At 35.0% G+C, this 20,525-nt stretch overlaps 1 protein-coding gene and 1 long non-coding RNA gene across 2 annotated transcripts in view; one reads left to right on the forward strand and one right to left on the reverse strand.

The window, feature by feature from the left end:
* The window catches only part of PLAA (phospholipase A2 activating protein), a 36,334-nt gene extending 20,468 nt beyond the window's left edge, over positions 1-15,866 (forward strand). Inside the window, exons 7-14 of the mRNA XM_082400542.1 lie at positions 61-230; positions 3,809-3,966; positions 4,654-4,873; positions 6,730-6,801; positions 9,680-9,748; positions 12,280-12,381; positions 13,934-14,098; positions 15,133-15,866. Coding sequence (XP_082256668.1) covers positions 61-230; positions 3,809-3,966; positions 4,654-4,873; positions 6,730-6,801; positions 9,680-9,748; positions 12,280-12,381; positions 13,934-14,098; positions 15,133-15,698 — 1,522 coding nt within the window. The 3' untranslated portion in view covers positions 15,699-15,866. The remainder of the gene's footprint in view (positions 1-60; positions 231-3,808; positions 3,967-4,653; positions 4,874-6,729; positions 6,802-9,679; positions 9,749-12,279; positions 12,382-13,933; positions 14,099-15,132) is intronic.
* On the reverse strand, positions 3,159-6,722 carry LOC309632779. Its single transcript, XR_014247067.1, has 2 exons — positions 5,905-6,722; positions 3,159-3,579 (listed from the first exon to the last, which is right to left on the reverse strand). It is a non-coding gene; the product is annotated as an uncharacterized lncRNA (long non-coding RNA).
* Positions 15,867-20,525: the final 4,659 nt, after the last annotated feature.

Consider the following 20,525-nt stretch of genomic DNA (forward strand, 5'->3'; position numbering starts at 1 on the left):
AGTGTGATAATGTTAACCTACTGTGGCAGTGACTTAAAATCAGTTTCTGTTTCCTTATAGTGATGGTATTATTAGAGTGTTTACAGAATCAGAGGATCGGACAGCAAGTGCTGAGGAAATCAAGGCTTTTGAAAGAGAACTCTCTCAGGCAACCATTGATTCCAAAACTGGTGATTTAGGGGACATTAATGCTGAGCAGCTTCCTGGGAGGGAACATCTGAATGAACCTGGTAAATATTTCAATGTATCTAGTAGTAAAAAATGCTACCATGTTTGCCTTTTGGAATAATGAGTGACAAGAAAAAAAGATTGTTTTGTTAAGTCATTCGGTATTAGTCTCATTGCCAGGTACTGATCTTTGAGACTTTTTATTATGCATAACCACCGTGAAAAATCATGTTCTTTTTGCCTCTGCCTCACAGTTTTAAAGACTTTGAGCTAAGTTCCCCATAAACAGGAATCTTTTTTTCTTTAAATAAATCACCTGATACTTAGCTCATATATAGTAGGTGTTCGGAAGTCACTCATTTAATAACTTTTGGTTGATTGGATTCTCTGAGAGGTTGTACAGACTAAAAATAAAAATGAGTTTAAATAAAGCAGTGTCTCCTTAATGAGTTAGGGATTATTTGAGTTTAAAATCAGAGGACAGTAGTTGTCTCAAATGAAATCTTAGGTTGGATAAATCCATGATCCCTTGGTCTGTGGACCCCTGGGGATTCTGAGATCCTTTCAGGATATCCATGTGGTCAAAGCTAGTTTTATAATACTAAGATGCTATTTGCCTTTTACACTGTGTTATCATCTACATTTATGGTATAAAAGCGGTGGTGGGTAAAACTGCTGGCTCCTTAGTACATAGATCAAGGCAGTGGCACCAAACTATTCAGGTAGTCATGGTGTTCTTCACTGCTATGCAGTCGTCATTTAAAAAAAAAAAATGCCATCTGCCCTTAAGAGTGTCCCTGATGAAGCATTAAAAAATAATTTTGTTACATTTTGGCCCTTTAGTACATGTCATTTTTAACATTCTGGATGACAAAGTGTAAAGTACACATACAGTTTACCGTAGGACCATGTGCCTCAGGGATAAGTACTTCTGCAGTCATTTGAGTTGCAGGCTGAACTCTCCCTTTTTTCAGGGAATGCCATTTTTATTTCAAAGAACGACTACGGTTATTCAGGCTTAGGTATTTGGCAGATATTTTTTTGAAAATGAACAAAGCAAGAATGTCACTTTAAGGAAAACAACTGACAGCATTTGTTGCCAAAGATAAAATTCAGACTTCCAAATGAAAATTGAAATTTTGGAAAACTTGTGACATTAGTGGTAATAGTAACAAATGCAGTTTTTTTATATTGAATAATAAAATGTGTAATCATATGGAAGATCTGCATAGCTCAGTGAATCAGTATTTTCCAAATGACCAGTTCATGGTCTTACAAAATCATACATGGGTAAAAGAACAGTTCAAAGTATAAGATAGACCAATGGATTTTAGTATAATAGAGCATGAAAAATTCATTGATATAGTTTCAGATTCTAAATTTGTAACCTTTAGGATCTACTACTTGTAGAATATCCACATTTTTCTGAAAAGGCTTTTAAACTAGTCCTCTGTTTCTCAACTGTATTATCCGTGTGACGCTGGATTTTCTTTGTATACATCAACCAAGCAACAGATTGCAACAGGTTAAATGCAGGGGCAGGTATGATAATCCAGCTGTCTTCTATTAAGAGAGACAGTAAAGAGATTTACAAAAATGTACAACAATGCCAGACTTCTCACTAAATTTTTAAAACTATACTTATTTTTCATTGAACTATTATTTATTCAACATGTAATGGATCTATTACGGTTTTCCATGAAGTAAATATATTTTTTGCTCTTCTCATTTTTAATTTCAAATTCAGTAAATCAACTGACAAAACCTACATTAAAAAAAAGCTGTTTGGACTTCTGAATAACATTTCTGACTGTAAGAAATATTGAAACCAAAAGTTTGAACACCACTGTATTATTTCATGTTTTTAATATTCTTACAGTTCTTTGCAAAAATGTAATGTTTTTGTCTCTATATATACACAGTCAATAAATATTTACTAGGTACCTACTGTCTGCCCTGCATTGGTCTAAGCTCTGGGGAATACAGATAACAAAAGGGACAGAAATCTCTGTTCTCACAAATTTATGTTCTACAGGAGGAGACAGATAATTAAAAAGTTAATACGTAAATATACAAGTATGTCAGATAAGTACTATGGGAAAAGTAAAGCAGGCGTTGAGTTTTAATAAAATAAAACAGGAGTTTTAAATTCAGTGGTCAGGAAATGTATAATACTTAGGATAGCACTGGTTGCTGTAACAGATAAATCCTAAAATGTCAGTGGCTTAACACAAGAGAAGGTTATTTGTTGCACATTTAAAGTTCAGTTGACAGCAGGGTATGCTGGAACATGTTCGTAGAATAATTTTACTCCTCTAGGTCATTCAGGGACCCATGCTGAAATCACCATCTTCATCATGTGCTTGCAGGGTCCCCTTGGTTATAGATATTCAGCCACCAGACAGCATAAGAGGGGAGGGTAGAAGATGATGGACTAGGCCTAGAACTGGCATTTATCACACCCACCCAGATTCCACTGACCATTACTCTGTGTAACCTAGGGACTACAGACTGTAAGGGGGCGGAATAAGGTAGTCTTCGACTAGACAGCTACAGCTGTACCCGTTGGAATAGGAGCAGGAATCTCTGGAGGACAGCTAGCAGTCTCTGCCACTGAAGGCCTTGTTGAGAATGTGGCTTTCAGGTAAAGTCCTTAAGGAGACAAGGGAGCAAATCTTGCTAACATCTGTGTGGAGAATGTCATAGGCAGAATAAACAGCCAGTGTTATAGGCTCTAGGGGGCTCCAGGGCCTATAGTAGGAGGCCATTCAATCAGTCCAACTGAGAAATAATGGTGGCTTGTACCAACCGGTAGCAATGGAGGTGGTGAGAAGAGGTAGTGTTTTAGCTATAGTTTAAAGATAGAGCTGATGGAATTTGCTGAAGGATTAGAATTGAGAGAAAGGAATCACACTCTTCTACTCTTTTTGGCCTGATCAGCTAGAATGGAGAATCATCTACTGAAATGAAGTATTGTCAGAAGATACTCGTTAATAAAACTTGTTTTATTCTCGATCAGCCAGCTACTTTTTAGTAGAATCACATCTTTTTAACCATCCTTTATTTAATAGAGTTTTTTTAAAAAATAAATTTATTTATGGCTGCGTCGGGTCTTCATTGCCGCGCACGGGCTTTCTCTAGTTGCGGCGAGAGGGGGCTACTCTTCATTGCAGTGCGTGGGCTTCTCACTTCTCATTGCGGTGGCTTCTCTTGTTGCGGAGCACGGGCTCTAGGTGTGCGGGCTTCAGTAGTTGTGGCACGTGGGCTCAGTAGTTGTGGCTCGCGGGCTTTAGAGTGCAGGCTCAGTAGTTGTGGCACACGGGCTTAGTTGCTCCGCGGCATGTGGGATCTTCCCGGACCAGGGCTCGAACCCGTGTCCCCTGCATTGGCAGGCGGGTGGATTCTTAACCACTGCGCCACCAGGGAAGTCGCAATAGAGTTTCTTTTAAACCATTATTTTCTTTTTGGCCAGTTTCCAGTAGAATTACATTTTAAAATATTTTGTTTCATAAAATTTTCTATTAAACCAAAATACATATTCTCTTTTATATATAAACTTTAATGTTAAAACTTTTCTATCTAATGTTTGTAAATTTTACTCTGCCATTCTCTCTTTGATTCTTAAAATTTTTATTTTAAGGTACTAGAGAAGGACAGACTCGCCTAATCAGAGATGGGGAGAAAGTCGAAGCCTATCAGTGGAGTGTTAGTGAAGGGAGGTGGATAAAAATTGGTGATGTTGTTGGCTCATCTGGTGCTAATCAGCAAACATCTGGAAAAGTTTTATATGAAGGGAAAGTATGTCGACTTCTTTCTAATTGCTATTATCTTAAAGCATTAGACAAATTAAAAGTTTTCGTTTCCCTTTCCCCATGCTAATAAAATTTTCTTTGGTGTTTTGATATTTAAAAATAGATTTCAATGGGGAGATTCTCAGTCTTGAAGTAGATTTTTTTTTTTTTTTTTTTTTAATATCTTTGCATGTAGAGAGAGCTGCATTTGTGATGGACACAGCCATTATTTGCCTTCTGGTAGTTACATAGATAAGCTGTTCCCAACCATTTTGGATTAGGCTCTTCTGTGTCACCTTTCATCTATTGCTTTGTGCCTAGCTATACTTAACTTGACAGGTCATGAGGGACCCTGCAGGGCTGTGCTTATAATGCCAGCATGTTTTCATGAGTAGGGTAAGGTAACAGCTAATACTTTTGGCCTTGAGATCAACTAATTGGAAACCATCCTTTGGTCTTACAATTAATATGTAGTAATAATCCATCCCCCACATCTACCTGCCAGTGAACTACTATTCTTGCACCACATGCATATGGTTGCTATTAAACATTATTTGCCAAGTGGAAGATTTTTAAATTGTGCTTTGGAGAAAGTTTAGCACTATAAGTATTAAAATAAATCTGTGTTATGTATGTCATTAATTTATGTGAACAGATAGTAATCACTTATCTCCTTTTTATATTCCTATTAAAGGAGTTTGATTATGTTTTCTCAATTGATGTCAACGAAGGTGGACCATCATATAAACTGCCATATAACATCACTGATGATCCCTGGTTAACTGCATACAACTTCTTGCAGAAGAATGATTTGAATCCTATGTTTTTGGATCAGGTGGCTAAATTTATTATTGATAACACAAAAGGTCAAATGTTGGGACTTGGGAACCCCAGTTTTTCAGATCCGTTTACAGGTAAGTTAGGGTTTGTATTAAGTCTTATATACTTCCACCAATGTTGATTATTTTTTTTCTTTATTTGTTGTATTTAAACACCTATTATGATTAGCTGTTTAAATAAAAACCAAGATCTACAGCAGGTTTTTGCTGCAGATATATATTTTTGAGGCTCAAATTATATAGTAATTTCGTATTTATGGAAACAATTGTAAATCGTTCTCTTTCAAAAATACAGCCACACTATAAACTAAATAAAATTAAACTGAAACTAATTCAGTCATTTGAAATGAAAAGAAACCTGTAAGTTCCTTCACGTTATTGCTTCTTTTTAAAATATATATTTTGGTGAAATTTAGTAAATAGAAATTCTGTTTTCACATGAGGCTAAACTAGTTAGTTATGTATCAGATCTAGAACTGAACTATGGGTAGTTTTAGTTTACATGTTATTTGTATTCCACATGTTCATTTTAAGTCAGTTGTTTATAACATAGTATACAGCGTCTAAAATGTTATTAATGGTATTAGGTTCTCATGCCAGTAGTATTATAATCCCAGTAGTATTAGTCTGAGTCTGGGATCCTTGGAAATGGAGTTTAATTCTAGAGGTATTAGCCTGAGCTCTGGGCCCTGGGAACTGAGGCCGTGGTATGGGATAGATATAGAGCTGGCCCTATATCTATCTTTTCTTAGATATAGGGCTAGCTCTAAATAAAAATTTGAAATTCACACTTTATTGTTAATGGGTTCCTATTATTTCTGACTCTATCTTTCATGTGCTAGTGCTCTTCCTTGTTTTGCAAGGATCCCATATCCTCTTCTAGTCTCAGGTGTTTTTTTTTTCTTCTTCCCTCACAGATGCTTCATGCTCCTAAATTATCTCCTCTCCTTCTAGTTCAAAATTCCATTGTTCGTTCACATAATAAAGTTAATCTCACCTGCATGTTGACTTAAACAGATTATCAGACTGATTCACCACGAACTATAAATGATAGGACCCTCCCAGCAGATGCACTTGACAGAACAAGAAAAAAAAAAGTGTATTACCTGGATATTTCTGTTGGTTGGAATATCAGTCTACAGTACAAAAGAGTACTGTATTGTATAAGCTATCTTGTGGGATGGAGGACAGATATTAAAGCAGCTGGCTCTGTCTGGAAATCTAACAACGATTTGGCTTTTTTGCTCTTCTGAAACTCTATCAGCATCCTTAGATGTATCTTTTTGTAGACGCCTCTGATTATTTCCTTAGAGATACTAACAAAACGTACTCACACACACCACACATTTGTAAATGTATACATGGGAAGTCTGTTTCCTTTGAACCACTCATCCCCTTTGTAATTTTCTCCAGTAGGTTGTAAGCTTCAGTGGATACAAGCAATCTTGTTCCCTGCTGGATCTCAGCACTGAATGCACTGTTTGACACATGAATTAATGAACCCAGGGGTTCTCTAAAAGATTCACATTTGGTGCCTGTGGTTTAATAGCAACAACAGCAGCAGGAATTCTAGTGAATTCGTATAGGAACAGGAACTGATTGTATGTGTATATTATTTAGGTCAGAGACCAACTACAATTTATCTTTTTATGTTTGAATTCCTAGTTATTTTAATATTTAAGTGCAGAAGCTAAGATACAATAAAGGATTAAAGTTAACAAAAACAAAACTTGGAGAATCGCTGAAATTTTAGTTTCTTACTAACCTTTCCAACTATAAGACTTCTGACTATAACTCCTCTTATTCTGTCATGGGACAGCCTTGCTCTTTTATTTCTCCCCACATTTAGAGTCTTCTGATGTAAGCATTGTGCCATTTATGAAATTCAGGATTCTGGCGTACTTCAGATTTTTCTTTGTTTGCATGCACAGGTGGTGGTCGGTATGTTCCAGGCTCTTCATCAGGATCTTCTAACACACTGCCTGCAGCAGATCCTTTTACAGGTGGGAAGCAGTTTTGATCAATATGTCTTTCTTCACTAAATGTATAACATTTTGTATTATATAGCTTTACATTTTGAAGATATTATCCATAACTGATAATTCTGTGTTCTGTCTGTATTTTCTGTGTTTCCAATTTTGATGGATCTCCTTTTCTTTAACTTCTAATTTTTTCTTTTTCCTCGAGTACTTCTGTAGCTTTCCTCATGACTTTTAATAACATATTATTAAAATTCATCATTTTCTCCAGCGGTCCTTCCTGAAAGGAGAGCAGAGTCATTAAGAGCATAGATTTTAGAGTCAGACAGACCTTGGTTCAAAATCTGGCTCTACCGCTTACTTGCTATGAGAAGTTGGCAAGTTACTTAACCTGTCTGAGCCTATTTTTTTTATCTGTGAAATTAGATAATAGGGGAATCCACCAACCAAGACACAGCCTGAGTGCTGTCACTGGCGAGATGCTACTGATCACGAGCAGAGAAGGAGCCGTGTGAGTCCCTGAGACTGGATGGAGCAGTGCAGTCAAGAAGTTTGCCCAGGCATAATTTGCCTTTAGCATGGAAGGAGACAGTCCACCCAGCTACCCAGGATTAGTCTTCCTAATCTAAGTTATTAATGGCCTTCATGAAGCCCTGGAAGTGTTGGTGTCTCTTCAAAGTGACTTTATTTACCAAAGGTATGCATGCCTCAGCATCAACACTACTGGAAAAAAATTGGACTTTAATGCAACTGAAGAAATCTCTGTTTTCAGAATAGCATTTGATGTATTTTATGATGCTGTTGTTGGATCTTCAGCCGGAGTTCCTGGACAATATACCAAATTTGGGAAGAAATTCGTAGTATTTATGGTATCTATTGGCCTTGCAGACTTAGTACTGTGAGCTCTAAAAGTGACCGTATAGTCCTTTCTAAACCATAGATGGGACCAACACACAAGCTTGGGTCAGTATCATGAAGTTGTGAACTGCTCTCAGTGAGCTTCCCTTCTCCTGAGAATGCATTGGTGGCCCAGATGCAAATAAATAGCCGTACCCTGTGCAGTGTACCAGTGTACTACAGAAACCAACTATCAAGCTAAATGTTGTGATAGCATGATGGCTATTAAGGAAGTCTTTGGTGACCCTGAAAAGGCAGTAAAGATCTGAAGAGTAGATAAGATGATAACTTTCTCTATCAGCATATTCAGGCACAGTGATGCTCTGAAACTTAGAACGACAGAGTTCCTGAATCTCATTAGCAGCTGTTTTTTGGAACAGAAAGAATATACCAAGCTTCAAACAGTACCAACAAAGTCAAGAGAACAACTGGGGCCATCGTAACTGGAGCATGTCTCACTGTTGCACAGTGTCAGTAACTCAGAAGATGCACTGATTATGGAGATATGCAAGATAGCATACTAAAGTCCAAGAGAATTATGGAATTAATAGGTTAACTGAACCACACTGTTATAAAAGATAGGTAAAAACGTTTGCCGTATTGAGATATTATAAAAATTAAGTGGTATAGTACATATAAAATGTTTAGCAAAATGCCTGGAATATATTTAAGCCCTCAATATATGTTAGCTATTACTATTGTTGATGTTGTTCCTCCAGTTTTACCAACAGCTCTGGGGCCAAAACATTCCCCGTCTTGCTTCTAACTTAAGGTTAATCTTAATTCTTTTTTCTTTTCCTCATTTATATGATTCTCAAACATTTAATGTCAGTTAGAATCATATGGGATGCTTGTTTAAGTTAGTTATTGCAAGGTCCCACCCAGAGATTCTGATACACTAGATTAGTGAGGAGGTTAAAAATACTCAGCGTCGGATCCCTTCCCCAGGAATTCTGATTATATGGTCTTGGATGTGGTTTGCTGTTTAGGTAGTTTTAAAAGCTCCCTATTGGTTTCTAAAGTGAAGCTAATTTGGAGAACTATTAGGCTATTATGGGCAGGCCCTGGGAGTCTGCATATTGAACCAGTGACTCTCATTCAAGTGGTCAGAGAACCACATTTGGAACAGTGTAGGACTACCTTCTGCCTCATAATAATGCCTTGGGCAAATTATTCAGCCTTCCTCTTCTAAAATATTATATAATAATGATCTCTCATTAATATTTAAATGAGTCATGCATATAAGATGCTTAGCATGCTAGCCAGCATATGGTAAAAACTCAGCAAATCCACTTACTCTGTGTTCTTCATTATTTTAATGAATCCTGTTCACATCTGTTCTGTTGTTTAGTTTTGTTTGCTTTTTCTGTATCTGTTGCAGTGGTTATACCAACTCCTGAATATTAAGCTTAGAGGGGCTAGAACAATAGCTCATCTTTCTTCTTCCCACAAAGGCTGATCCAGGACTCCGAACATCTCCACATCCTGCTGATTCTCTCTCTGCACTTGTTTTTCCTGTTTCTTTCTTTCTTTCCATTTTCAATAAAGCAGCTACAAGTATTCTCAAATGTGAGACTGGGCTATTATCATAGCATCCCTAACTCTTACCTAGCTTCTTTTCTATTTGTCTTATGTGCCAACTAATCCCGTCTCTATTTCAATAAAATAGTGTTCACATTTCATTATGGAAACTTTTGACTTTCTTTCTCTCCAATCTATTAATGCTTTTGTAATTCATTAAACTTCTATAATTATAGTATATAAGGCATGTAATGTTTATTTTATAACTTGCGAATTACTTTTCCGGGTAATTTTATTGAGGTCTTACTGCATGCCAGATACTGTTCTAAGCATTTTGCTGTATTAAATTTACAACTGTTTTATTAAGATGTCATTCTGAAGTGTGACTAATAATGAAAATAAGTCATTCTGTGTAAAGAAGGAGCAGTTTGAACTTTATCATTTGCCGTTACCTGTGCTTACTAGGAGTATTATTGCATTTTAGGTGGTGGTCGGTATGTACCAGTGTCTGCAAGTATGGGAACTACCATGGCTGGAGTTGATCCATTTACAGGTGCACATTTTTCATTTCCTCTTTTTTTTTTAATTCATTAGTACTTTTATGTAATGAAAGTTTAAGGAAATTGGCATCTTCTTCTTGCTGGAAAACTTTTTATACAGTAAATCAAGACCAAACTTTTGACCTGGCTTTTAGAGTGTTCTCAGAATTGTGTCATTACTGCACATTAGAATCATCTGGGGAGCTTAGAAAAACTACTTCAACCTCATCCCCAGCGATGCTCACTTGATCTAACGTTGCTCTGGGTTGGGGTCTTAGCAAGAGTAGTTTTATAATTTTCTTATGTGCAGCCAGGATTGAAAACTGCTGTTCTACTGTGTTAAGGCTAGTTTCCTCACTATCCTTACAAAATCTGAGTTACTCCCATCTCTTCCGCTTCATTCTTATATACTTAATGTGTTTAGAATATTATTTACTACATTACACATTGAGAGGACTCAGGAAAGAATTTGCTTTTACTATTTAGGCCTGGAATATTTGGCTTTCCCCTGAGCAACTAACTTTTTTTATTCTTAGTATCCAGCCTAGACCCTGACACATCTTACTTGTTTAGCATTGTTGAACATATGCAGGCATACTTTTTTACTCTGTATAGGCTGCCGTAAAACGCAGAACTGAATTTGTGGTTCACCTCTTGTAAGCTTGACAGATATCTTGGCATATATATTTCCCTATTTATTATTTTAGACAAGAGAATATGTGTGACATATGTTATTGAGCATAATAAAATATTCATAAACCCACCACTCTACTTGAGAACTAAGTTGGTATATGATTTTTAAGCTATTTTTTTCATTGTGAAAGTAACATGGGTTGGCAGTATTGAAGTTTAATGTAGTAAGTAATTAAGATTAAGGACTCTGGAGTGAGAATGCTTAGATTCAAATCTCAGTTCCACTACTTTTTATGTGTTTTACCTTGAGCAAGTCATTGTGTTTCTGTGCCTCTCTTTTTCTCATTTGTAAAGTTATATCTACTTCCTAGAAATAAGAGTTTAAAATTACGAAATATATGTAAATCATTTTATACGGAATAAATTCTTAGTAATGTTATACCTGTTGTATTACAAAAGAGTCTTAAAGTTAACAGTGCTTCCTCTCATTTTTAAGAAATTAAAGTTTTTAACAGTTTGGTATATGTAATGGACCTTTGTATACCTTATCTAAGCCACTGTCATCTCTCACCTAGACCAATGAAATAATGGCCTCCAAATTGGTCTCTCAGTCGTCCTCTGTTTATGCCCCTCCCTTGATTAAAACCCTGTAATAGCTTCCCATTGACTCTTTCTCTTGCCTTGCATCACATTCCTCTCTGCCTTTTTTCTTCCATACTGGCTTGCATCAGTGTCTTGAGCATGGCATGCAGTTTTCTACCTCAGGAGTTTGGTACCGCTGTTCTCTTTGGGAATATTTGTGCCCTCTACTTTGCTATTTTGACCACTAATTATTGTTTGGCTTTTTCCCTCCTTTTTCTTTTTTATTTAATTTTGCAGTATAGTATTTATTAAATGAATTCAGTGAAACTTCCTGGGTATGCACATACACCTCTTGCTAGATCCTCTAGTCTATCATAAGTTCTCAATGCATCCTATACTTTTCCTTCAGAGAACTTTTCATTATATTTAATTGTTTGGACGATATTTGATTTGCAATCTCCTTACCACAAATAGACTCTAACAACCAGGAGTACAGGCAGTGTCTTTGATCATGTCAATAAATATTTTAATGCTTTGTAAGCAATTAGAATTAATTTTGTGCACTTACCTCATTCTTCATTTATCTACCTTCCCCCTTTCTATTCCTAATATACTCAGAAGATTAAAATGTTTTATTCATATTTTTTGCAAAATACCTTCATTTTACGTCAGAACAAAAATGTTGTATAAATTAAGATTTGAAATGAATGTAAGACATACATTAGATTTAAATTATGCTTTAGTTGAAGCAGCTTTTATTCACTGAGTATTGTTGAATTTTCATCTTGTGGCAGTTTGTTATTCATCATCAGATACTGAGTTAGTGTTGCTATAATGGGGACTTAAGAAGTAAATACATATGCCCTTCAGGAGCTTACAACTTGGGAGGGATTTATAAAAATGATGTAGAAAATTATTGGAGAAAATGACAATGCCTACTACATGATTTGGAATGAGAAAAGAGAGATCAGTATGCCTGGAGAAGAAGGAAATGGAAAGTTTCATAATTGTTTTGTGTTCTTTGATCTTTTAAAAACTTTCAATTTACATTTAACCTTAAAAATATGAGAGAAGTAGAAAATATGAAATGGAAAGGCTTTGTTTTACATTGAAGCTCCCATTCCAAAAACTGAAATTTATTATATTAACAAATATATACAGTATATAAAATCTTATGGATTTATTTTCTTTTTTTCTGAAGTTGGTTGTTATTTTATTGCATGCACTGAATAGTTATGTATCTCAGTAATTTTGAAAACAAAAGTCAGTTAGAAAAATCTTGCTTTTGACCACTCTGAATGATTTTCACCTTCTTCTGTTCTGTAAATAGGGAACAGTGCCTACCAATCAGCTGCATCTAAGACAGTGAATATTTATTTTCCTAAAAAAGAGGCTGTCACTTTTGACCAAGCAAACCCTACACAAATATTAGGTAAGTGTATTTTAATTAAATAGTTTTCTCACATATCCACAGACTCCTTGAGTTGCTCTCAAGGCTGTTTCTCTCCTAAGCATGTGCTGGGAATCAGGTGCTTACATGATAGAGACTTGTATTTTGGTATTACACAACTGAGTCAACTAAAAATACACGATCTGATAATGGACATTAATACTTTATAAGAAACCTTACACAAATATAAGTAAATGCTTTCTGATGACTTTAATGAGAAAAAAAAATTAAAGGGGAAAAATATCAGTCGCATTCCCTAAGCTCTTAACTGATTTCAGAAAAAAAATAATGAAAACGAACGAGTGAAGCATTTAAAAAACAAAGATCTTGTCTGTAAAAATGAAACTGCTCAGTTGGCTTTCATTGCTTTTTCTGTTAATGTTTTCCTCAGAACAAAATGACTAGGTTTTGTTTTGTTTTTTGTTTGTTTGTTTATTTTTGACTGAGAGTATTACTAGCTCTGTTTTCCTCAAAGATTATGGTGAGAGTCTATTGAGATAAGATAACATACATACCTGAATATATGACAGGGGTGTTATTGTTTTGGGGGGGTTTGTTTTGTTTTGTTTCTCATCATCCTTCATACTATCTTTATAAAAATCATTCATAGGTCTTTTCTTAATTGCTTTATTTTTGAACAATAAAGAAGTGTATACACACTTTTAGACAACTTGACATTTTTAAACTCTTGTACAAATATAAAAGATCTCTTGCTTTTTGCATTCCCTTAATAAACTGTTTTAATATTTTGTTAGTGTTAAGCAATTTTTAGTGCCAAAGAATAATGAAATAGATCCAAGTTTCCAGTTATGATTGATAAAAATTTGTAAATTTGGACATTGTATCTTCTTAAACCTTTTGTGATGGAAATTTGGGCTTTTTTATTCTTGGAGATGAAAATTTTTGAGGAAATAGTGTTAGATGACTCAAAGTAACATTAATGATGACAAAGATGCTGATATTGAAGATGCATGTGAAGAGTTTTAAAGAAATAGTTTCATGAAATGTCAGTATGGTGGGAAGCAAATTAAATATGTTTTTTTAAAAATGTGATGTCAAATGTACAGATGAAACTAAGTCAATAAATTAAATATAAATACACATTTAGCTTTTTGACTATTTCATTGGCAGTCATAGAAATTGCCATAAGTTGGCTAAAAGTTGTTATAAATTTTCTATCTGAGAAAGTAGGGGATTGACTTATATATGACATAACATTACTTTGAAAAGCATTCAAAATGATAACAAATATGGTATACTTAAAAACTTATTCAAAGCAAAAAGCTTTAGAAGATCTTAGAAGACAACAGGTAAAATAAAAATCATCACAGTAATCTTTCTTTTTCTATACTGTACTCAGCTTAAAATTACTCCCAGGCCTTATTCTTGTTTTATGGTCTTTGATAATTGCTGTGAAAAGTCTTACCTCCTCATGGTGTGTGGTAGAGTACTCTTATTGAAAATGTTGGCATTTATGTGATATATCTGCCTAATTACAGTTAGAGAATATTGAAGGTTTGGATTTGGGTTCTAGGTAAACTGAAGGAACTTAATGGAACTGCATCGGAAGAGAAGAAGTTAACTGAGGATGACTTGGTACTTCTTGAAAAGATACTATCTCTAATATGTAATAATTCTTCAGAAAAACCCACAGCCCAGCAACTTCAGATTTTATGGAAAGCTGTTAACTGGCCTGAAGGTACAGAAACACTCTTTAAAATGTAACTAGAAAGCAGAAAGTATATCTTTTAATTTCTATCCATACTACTGGTGTTTTTAGATAAAAGTTGACATGTTAGTCGAAATTCGCATTGGGAAAAACTTCACAAAAAGGATTCACTATACCACTGTAACTCATAGTCTTGCTTTGGTCACATACCTTAAGAGAATCTGAAGGTAATGTAATGATCCCATACATGGACCATTTTGTATACTCTTTCAGAGCATTTGTGGATTCCCTGCAAGCCATCCACGAAACTCTATCTGACCTGTTAAACATAGGCTACAAACATTTGCTATAAGTATGTTTTCTTTTATTTAGTTAATTAATTCTTTTTATTCCAAAAGTGTCCTCTTCCCCATTATTTTTCCATGTAATTGATTTATTGGAGAAAAAAATCATTTTTCCTGCAAAATGTCCCATATTTTGAATTTGGCTGATCACTTAATGTGTTCCTCTATCTCTGTTTTTCCTGCTAGACATAATTAGATTCTGGTTCAGTAGTTTTTTTCAGGTGAATATCCTTTATAAATGATGTTGAATACTACCTTTATATCACAGGGCCCGTAATTTCTGCTTTCCTCAGTTTTAATGATGTTAAGATTGTTTAGTGCATTCATTTACATGGTGTCTACCCAGTCCCTTAAATATAAATCCTTCCACCAGTGTGTATAATAAGCATCCTATTGGCATTTGTGAACTGGAATTCTCCTATAAAGAACTTTCCCTCAATTCTTTGGTCTTGTTTTAGGATTTTTTAAAAGCAAGGTCCCAATCCTGTTCTTTGCACAAAGATTTATTGAATACTCACTGTATGTCAAGCTATTTTAATAACCCAGGAGAGTTACCATATTTTTAAAGTAATGTGATCTTGTAGCAATAAATACAGTCTCTATAAATATGAAAAATTAGTTAACACAAGTTTCAGAAGTATACACATTTTGTAAAGCAGGCATATGATTTTTAATGTTTAAAATGCTTTTTTAACATTAATGAATTTTTCTTTTCAATAGATATTGTCTTTCCTGCACTTGACATTCTTCGGTTGTCAATTAAACATCCCAGTGTGAATGAGAACTTCTGCAATGAAAAAGAAGGAGCTCGGTTCAGCAGCCATCTCATCAGTCTTCTGAACCCTAAAGGAAAGCCAGCAAACCAGCTGCTTGCTCTCAGGACTTTTTGCAATTGTTTTGTTGGCCAGGCAGGACAAAAGCTCATGATGTCCCAGAGGGAATCACTACTATCCCATGCAATAGAACTGAAATCAGGGAGCAATAAGAACATTCACATTGCTCTGGCTACATTAACCCTGAACTATTCTGTTTGTTTTCATAAAGACCATAACATTGAAGGGAAAGCTCAGTGCTTGTCAGTAATTAGCACAGTCTTGGAAGTTGTACAAGACCTGGAAGCCACTTTTAGACTTCTTGTGGCTCTTGGGACACTTATCAGTGATGATTCAAACGCTGTACAATTAGCCAAATCTTTAGGCGTTGATTCTCAAATAAAAAAGTATGCCTCGGTATCAGAACCAGCTAAAGTAAGTGAATGCTGTAGACTTATCCTAAATTTACTGTAACAGTGGGCTAGGGGACTGAGATTTTAAATTGTTAAGTATTTTTTTTTCTCACATTTCACATGACATTACAGATGATGAAAAGAATGCTGTGGATTAAGTAAAATTTCAGATCTTGTAAAGTGGGGGCGGGGAAGGGGAAACAAAGGAGAAATAAAATTTTTGCACTGACGAACTGTGAAATTTTCCTGGGTAATGGGGATAGGTTTTTTAATAGTTCAGAGATAAATGAAGAATGATCTATGACCAACAGCAACACAACTACAGTGGTGTAGTTCCCTTACCTTAGCCAACTAGGAGAAGACAAGGGCTTTTATTTATGTAATCTGCTTTACTGCTTATATACCCCAGACTGTTAATTGTTGGTGGTTGTCTTTTATTTAATTTCTGCTCTACTCATTTTCATTTCTGGATTCTTTCAACAGCACTGATTGATTTCAAGGTCTTGTTTTAGGACAACTACTTTAGAATTTTTAAAATTAAGTTTGTTATAAATTATTCCATATATTGAAAAGATATAATTTCTTCATTTAAGTCCTTTGTAAATAGAAAGTTTGTTTGATGGCTCATTTTTAGTTGAAGTAAAAGCAAATTACTAAGCTGTGTTATGTGTATCAGTTCAGACGGATGAAGCCCCAAATTGACTACAGGCTTATGATCCAGTTTCTTTTCCCCTTCACTATTTGAGGTAACTTCATTATTCATTCCAATTTCGATATCTGATTGTCTATTTTTGGTCATTTCCATTATATCAAAGGGAATTTGGAATGTGTTGAATATTATCAGGCAATTGAGCGAGCAAGAATACATCAAACTGTTATTTGCAAGTCCAGAGACTGTCATGGGAAATTAGTATTTTTGAGCCTCTAACATGGTCCCGGTATAGTGCTAAACACTTTGATATTTAATTCCCAAATCCTGTTAAATGTAGGGTGATGTTACCTCTATTTTCAGAAGTAAAGATAGTGGGATGAATCATGATGGAAAAAAGGAAAAGTACAAACCATGCCATACTTCCTAGAGAGGGAGGGGGTCACAAATTTGTCTATGAACATCCTAGCAACTAACACCAAGAGGGAACCAACCCATTAATTATATAAATTATTGTGTCTAAGAGAAACTTAATTTCTTAAGAGAAGTGAAACTATTCTTAATCTAAAATAGTGAGCATCATTCCCAACATTTATGATATATAGAACCATGAATTTCCTGGCTTGCCAGATTTGGAATGCCAAATTGCAGTCTAAGAAGAACAGTTCTTCCCCAATAAGAGAGGAATGGTTTGATTGTCTAGATTAATCCAAGGAAAAACACTTGGAATATCAAAAGAGAATGGGTAAAATGTAAATTGAGGGGATATGTATTTTGCTAAGTATTAAATTGCGATTTTCTGGTGTGTACCCAGATGTTAAATATTGTTTGCTGGTTCCATTAGTTACCCGTGCTTTGCTTTTTGTTGAATTGGGATCTAGGGGGTTAAGTCAAAGTTAAATGACTGCATTAAGAGTATAACTGGGTCAGCCTGGTTCAGTGCTTACAATACAGTGCTTTCTTTTTAACATGTCATGTTTAGCATGCAATTGTAAGTACAATTTATCTGCAATATTTTGAAATACTAGGTACCTTTGAATAATGGTAGGATGTAAAGTCTTCGTTAAGAATAGGAGTTTACTCTTCAAAATGTAAGGGGTGGCAAATGGTAAACACTGTTTGCTTCCCATTAGTGTACAAGTGTTTTTATAACCACTTTTATTATACTGTTATGTCATGTTTATTGAAGAAAAATTACAAAATACAGTTTAGCAAAAAGGAAAAAAAATCCCACTTGAAAGATAAGTGATAAGTGGTGATCTAATTGTTTTAAAGATTTTTTTTAAGTTACTTTTTTCCATGATTCCCTTATTATTTTTTTCTGAATAGAAAAATACACATTCATTGAATAAAACACACACACATTAAATAAAAATTGCCTATAATTCCACTACCCAGAGAGAATCATTCTTGACATCTTGTGCCATATCAATTGGTATGTAAACGTTTTATTTTTTTAAAAAAGGATTGTATGATACACGTTGTTCAATAACCTGATTTTTAAACTTGACATATAGTACACATATTTCCACCTTAATAAATATAATATTATATCGATGTGCCCATTTCCTATTATCTGACATTGTTTCCTATTTTCAGCTATCAAGCAATGCTATGGCAAATCTCACAAGTTTCTTACTAATTCCTTAGGATACATTTTATACTTGGAATTGGTGGGTCAAGTTAATGCACATTTTTAAACTTTGATAAATGTTGCCAAATCACCTCCAGTGGTAAAAGTCTTGGAGTTAATGTCCTTCATATTGCATTAGAAATAGTTGCCTGCAAAAGAGCTAAGTTATCATTGTCTCTAATTCATTAACTATTATAGTCCCTCTGGCACTACATTTTTAAAAATGAGCATTTTAGGGAATTGCCTGGCTGTCCAGTGGTTAGGATTCCACGCTTCCACTGCAGGGGGGCAGGGTTCAATCACTGGTTAGAGAACTAAGATCCCCCATGCCACACGATGTGGCCAAAAAATAAATAAATAAATAAAATGAGCATGTTATGATATTGTTTTCATGACTAGCTGAATTTATAACAATGTGACAAATTTTTTTTATCTACCTCATAATCTTAAAGTAATGGAAGAAGCATAGCTAAAAACCTTCACAAAGATAATTCTGGGGATAAGACTGGGTTATGGCTTCCTTAGCACTTAATCACTGTATATTATGGTTATTTTGTGAAAAAATAATAAAATGTATAGAGGATCATTTGTGACGTATCATCCTTCCTAGAGGTCTTGAGATATAAATTACCCACCTGAGAATAGGAGATGTTATTCAATCATTTAAAAAAATAATTTATAATTACTCTAATTTCTAGTGCATTTTTCTGTAGAAAATTATACACAGTATCTCAGTCTGTTTCGGCTGCTACAACAAAAATACCATAGATTTCGTGGCTTAAACAACAAACATTTACTTCTCACAGTTCCAGAGACTGGAAGGTCCAAGATAAAGGTGCTGGCATATTTGGTGTTTGGTAAGGGCCCACTTTCTGGCTCTTAGATGCTGTCTTCCTGTGTCCTTGCATGGCAGAAGGGAGGGGGGAGCTCTCTGGGGACCCCTCAATCATGAGGGCTCCACTCTCATGATCTAATCACCTCCCAAAGGCTCCACCTCCAAATACCATCACGTAGGAGATTAGGTTTCAACATATTTTGAGGAGGCACATTCAGTCTGTAGCACACAGTGTAGTTGTCATTATAAATACAATTTTGAAGACTTTCATTTAACTTCATTTTTCCATGTGTTTCGTTTCAATTTTTTAATGAAAATGTTCATACATACAATGAACACTCATGGACTTGCCAACTAGGTTCTGCAGTTAACATTTTGCCATATTTGCTTTATCTCTATTGTTAATACTTCCATTTGAAATTATTTAAAAATAAGTTACAAATAACACACTTATCAACTAAATACTTCATTATGCATCTTTTAAGGAAAAAACATTTTAAAGAATATTCTTATTAATAACCACATACTAAAAGAATTAGTAATTTCATAACATCCAATATCCAGTGTATATTCAAATTTCCTCATTGTCCTAAGAATGTTTTTTATAACTTTTGTTCTAAAGGATCTAATCTAAAAAATCAAGGTTTATGTATTGAATTTAGTTATTTGGTTATATGGCTGTTTGGTCTCTTAATCTACAACAGTTCCTCCATCTCCTTTTTTTTTTTTATCATTGACTTTGAAGTGTGTTGGCCAATCCAGAATGTTAACTACTCCTGTTTTGTATTGTAAAAAATATTCTTATAACCCTACTGTATTACCTACTGTTGCTTAATAAATTACCTCAATACTTAGTGACTTAAAATAACACACATTTATTATCTCAAATTTTCTGTGAGTGAGGAATCCTGCCACAACTTAGCTGGTTCCTCTGCTTCTTTGTTTCACATGAGGCTGCAATCAAGGTGCCCACCAAGGCTGGGGTCTCATCTGAAGGCTTGACTGGGGAAGGATGCATTTTTTTAAGCTCACTTACGTAGTTAGTGTTCAGTTGTTTTTGATTGCTGAATTAAGGACCTCAGTTCCTAGCTGGCTGTTGGCCAGAGGCTGCCATCAGTTTTGCCTGGTGGGCCTCCTTGACATGGCTAGTTGCTTCATCAAAGCCAGGAAGAGAGAGTCTGCTAGCAGGACCAACAAGAATCTTTATAATTTAATCACAAACATGACATCCCCTCAACATCAAGATACTCTATTGCTTGGAAGTTAATTACTCAAGAAAAGTGGATTACACAAGGTTATGAATACCAGGGAGAGGGATCTTTGGTGGCCCTCTTAGAATTTGCCTGCCACACCTATTTCCTATAAACCGAAAGCTAAATCCAAAGGCTTGGTTAGATTGAAATTTGACTATTGTGGCTAGAATATTCACAGGCGATTAGTACCTGTTTTTTGTTTGATTTTTTTTTTTTTACTTGATTGCATCATATCTGAGCTTCCTTAATGATGTTTTCCTTCCCTTAACTAAAGGAGGTTAGGAGAATAAAAATGGTATAATTGGCATTCTAATTACCATCTCAACAAAGATGGGGGAACATTTTTTTTTAAGTTTTCTTGTTCTTAAATATTTTTCCACCTGTCTGCTTCCCAAAGTGGTTATCAGGTTTTATTTGTTTAATATTTGAAATTAGGATGCTTGTTTTCCAGGGATACTAAGAAAGGCAGGATCTTGACTTTGAGGGCAAAAGTAAACCACTCGTGCCTGTCATGGAGG

Source organism: Balaenoptera borealis, assembly GCF_965194805.1.
Source record: "Balaenoptera borealis genome assembly, chromosome: 8".
Lineage (NCBI taxonomy): Eukaryota > Metazoa > Chordata > Mammalia > Artiodactyla > Balaenopteridae > Balaenoptera > Balaenoptera borealis.